The sequence below is a fragment of the Poecilia reticulata genome, linkage group LG7 (genome assembly GCF_000633615.1).
Source record: "Poecilia reticulata strain Guanapo linkage group LG7, Guppy_female_1.0+MT, whole genome shotgun sequence".
NCBI classification, from domain to species: Eukaryota; Metazoa; Chordata; class Actinopteri; order Cyprinodontiformes; family Poeciliidae; genus Poecilia; species Poecilia reticulata.
Window position 1 is genome coordinate 16838729 of NC_024337.1, and position 3594 is coordinate 16842322.

Sequence of the window (3594 nt, forward strand, 5' to 3'; positions counted from 1 at the left end):
TGAGCCGCTCTCAACGACTCAAAATAAAAACATACACATGGGACTTTTATGAAATTATTGCTTCTATGCACAAACTATTTAAAATGTACATGTACATGTAAAGGTTTTACATGATATTTTGTTGGGAGGATTTTTGATCCTTCTAAGAGACAATGGAAACAGAAGTCTGATGACAGGCAGAATGGGATAATTTTGCAAGACTCAACAACGTCTTGCATTGTGTCATCTGGATATTCTCTGAACATCTGACTCCTCCAACAAAACATCTGGTCTCTAATCTCCTGAGGTGTCTACAGCGTCAGAGTTAAAGCCGACTGTGCGTAAAGAAACAGGGAGAACATCTGAAAACTTCAACTGTCTAACAAACAAAAAAATAATTTTTTAAGATATATTAGAATATTGGTATTTTTATGGAATGTGGGCTAATTAAAATTATAATTTACTCTTTTCATTCCAGAATCAATTAAATATATTAGAAATTAGCAGAGTCATGCTGTGTTTGTAATAATAATAATAAAAAAGTTCAACATAAAAAAATATTAGTACATTTTTTTCTGTTTGTAAATCTATACTTTATTTAAGTCAAATGAAGGTAAATAAAAGAAAAAAAACAATATATTTTCTTCTTTATTTAAATAAATTCACAACTACAACAGCTTAACCTGCCACAACAGAAAAACAATCAACCACATGATGAATCATGGATTCAGTTTCTTATGCAAAATTTAAGAAGGAAGTATCTGATTAATAAAACTAAACATTTAAACATGCAGCGATTTGACATGAGGAATGTGTGTAAGTCCAGAGCTTTGTTTCCCCCTGCTGGTAAATCCTGTGCATTGCAATCACCTGCTGCAGCTGGCAGTCACGGTATGATCCTCCTGAGCAAACAGCAGTGATGTGACAAAGTCTGGAGTCATAAGCATTTTACATATTATAATGATTGAAAACATCTAAATCAGGGGTTTCAAAGTCATTTTGAAACCTCCATCTCTTAAACAGCCAGTTGTGTCAGGATATATAGGCTAAGCCCATTAACTGCTAAAATATTAATAAATAGTTTGTCTGCATTAAATAAGTTCTTGAGTATCTTTTCACACTGATTAGTCCCTCCTGGATTTCATAATTGTTTTTGTGATAAAAAAAAAACTCCACAGACATTTATGTGGAGCCAATTTAGAAATATCTGCAAGGAATTTTGTAATTTTTCTTTTTTGCTTATCTGAAGGTAAATTTGTCTTTTTGTTACACGTCATATCAATCATGGACTATAACTTGTACATAAAGTAAGGCTGAGGGAGAAGTGTGGTATGAGGAAGACATACTGCCACCTTCTGGTGGGAGTTAGCGTCACGTTAACACAATGTTTTTGACTTTAGYGGAAAATTTGCAATAAACCCACAATTTTATATTAACGTGAAAAATTGCAGGCATTTGTTGGATTTACGCAATTGCAGAGTCGCAAAAAACTGGAGGAACTCACTGATGTAATTTGACAGTGATTTGATTATAAAATAATATTTAATCACACAACTGTTATCTTGAAGTTTCTATTCATATGTCCCTCTGGAATCTAGATAAGAAGCTGCGGCGGACCAGATTTTGCCCACGAGCCTCGAGTTTTACACATGTAACTTAGATGAAATGAGTGGCTCACTACTAGAAATCTGCAGAACTTCATAATTCAATTGAGGACTGGAGTTGGACACTTCTGATATAGCGAGTCAAAACAAGAAAAAGTCCAAAAGATTATCGTAGATCGGGCGTTGAAGCCCCCAAGTAAGTCCTGAGGTCTGAGATGTTTGATCTGATGAGTTTGGCTGGGATGGTTGGCATGTGAAGCCTCTGATAGGCAGCAAACCTGTGACAGCCTCCGAAGGAGTAGTAGTAATTTCCTCCCTCGCTGCCTTTGATCCAGAGAACATCAATAGGAGGAACAACGCTGATGTCTGGCGTCTCCTGGAAGGAAAGGCGAAACGTCAATTAGGGCACACAATAGCACCAAAGCACGACACATGCAAGTATTACAAAAACATGTTTTAAAGTGAAATAACCTTCATTATTTCATCACAATTAAACTATAAATATATTATTATTAACTCAAGAGTTTTATGTACAGTAGTACAATGATTCAAGGGAAATTTTGCACAGTCTTTACTGTACAATATTATTGCCATGTTTAGATTATTGTATTGCGTCTGGGGTAACACATATAAAAGTTCTTTACAAAAATATGCACAGTGCGAGAAAGAGCAGTAAAAATGACACACAATGTTTGTATCGTTGCAGATCACAACTTATAAAATTTATGGATTTGGTACAATTTAAAACCGCACAGCTGATGTTTAATGTTAAAAACGATATGCTTATATTGAAAATTAAAACTTTATTTAAGAATAGGGAGGTAAAAAACATAAAAAACTAAATCACTTGACGTCTTGTAAAGTTTGTTTATTTTTTGAATATGTACAAACAATATGTAGCATGAAGCATAATGTCAAAACTTTTGTTTTGCATATTTAAGGGTGTGTGAAAGTATAAACATGTCACAATTCCCACTCCTTAATCACCTAGATTAGCTTACATTTACTGCATTTATAATCCATACGTATGAAAGCCTGTGTTTAATAGTTGTTTGATATAGTACCTATTTAATTTTAACTTCAGTGAAAGAACAATCATTATTTAAATTTCAGCATGAAACAAAACAACAAAAACAGCAACAAAAATTGACTAAAAACATTATATATTATATCCAGCCATATTGTTCATATGACAATTTTAATAGTTTCATGTTTTGACATTGTCCAAGTTCAATATTCAAATAATACCAAAATTTGACTCCACTTACTAATACACAAACGTTTTTCCTGTACTTTAAACTGTGATTCCCTGCTAACTTGTACATTTACTTAGTCTTAAACTATTTTTTAAAATGTTTTCTGGTAATGGTTTATTTTTGGCTTTGTAAGAATTCATGTGTCACCTTATATTAACACATTATTATAATGAATTGAATAATATTAATTATAAAGTTAAATGTATAAAAAACATGATAAAGACTGGCTATACCACAGTGGTAAAGGTCCCAAACCACCAATCAGATAATCACTGTTTAAATACCTCAGAGGGTTGCAAAGAAAGACATTTAACAGTGTTAGCTTTTGCTTTAAATTCAAGACAATATTTTCCAGTTATAACACAAAAACGACTGCTTATGTATTCATTAAAAATAATTAGGTTACCTTAATGGTATCCATCAGACTCTGGACTTTCTGCTCGTTCAGCTCCGAGGGAAACGGTCTGATGATTACCTGCATAGGAACGTTGTGAACCTCCTGGATGGTGTCCGAATGAACCGACCTGTTGTCGCCACTGTTTTTAACATCTATCGTGCCACATTCAGTAGGTATTTTAGACATTTTTCTACTGAACAGAAAAATCTGTTTTAGCTGTGTTTTATCCGCCCGAAAAACCCGAAACATTGGCTAAAACTTCCTGGCATAAACACTACCAGCTGCAGAAAGCTACTTCCTGAACTTTTTCGTCAGTTACCAACGGAGGGATTTGATTGGTCGCCGTCAGCGTCGATCA

General features: G+C 33.9%; 1 protein-coding gene across 1 annotated transcript; it reads right to left on the reverse strand.

Annotated features, from left to right (window-relative positions):
* Nucleotides 1-553: 553 nt before the first annotated feature.
* On the reverse strand, nt 554-3541 carry srxn1 (sulfiredoxin 1 homolog (S. cerevisiae)). The gene is made up of 2 exons (XM_008414429.2): nt 3246-3541; nt 554-1959 (listed from the first exon to the last, which is right to left on the reverse strand). Exons 1-2 carry the CDS (start codon nt 3483-3485, stop codon nt 1750-1752), a joined length of 450 nt encoding a protein of 149 aa, XP_008412651.1. The 5' UTR covers nt 3486-3541; the 3' UTR covers nt 554-1749.
* Nucleotides 3542-3594: the final 53 nt, after the last annotated feature.

What these genes read in the sequence shown, in the direction of transcription:
- srxn1 (XM_008414429.2), bottom strand. Translation starts at nt 3,485, where the DNA reads ATGTTTCGGGTTTTTCGGGCGGATAAAACACAGCTAAAACAGATTTTT. An exon ending in GTCTGATGGATACCATTAAG is followed by an intron (nt 1,960 to 3,245) that starts GTAACCTAATTA and finishes CTTTCCTTCCAG; the next exon opens with GAGACGCCAGACATCAGCGT.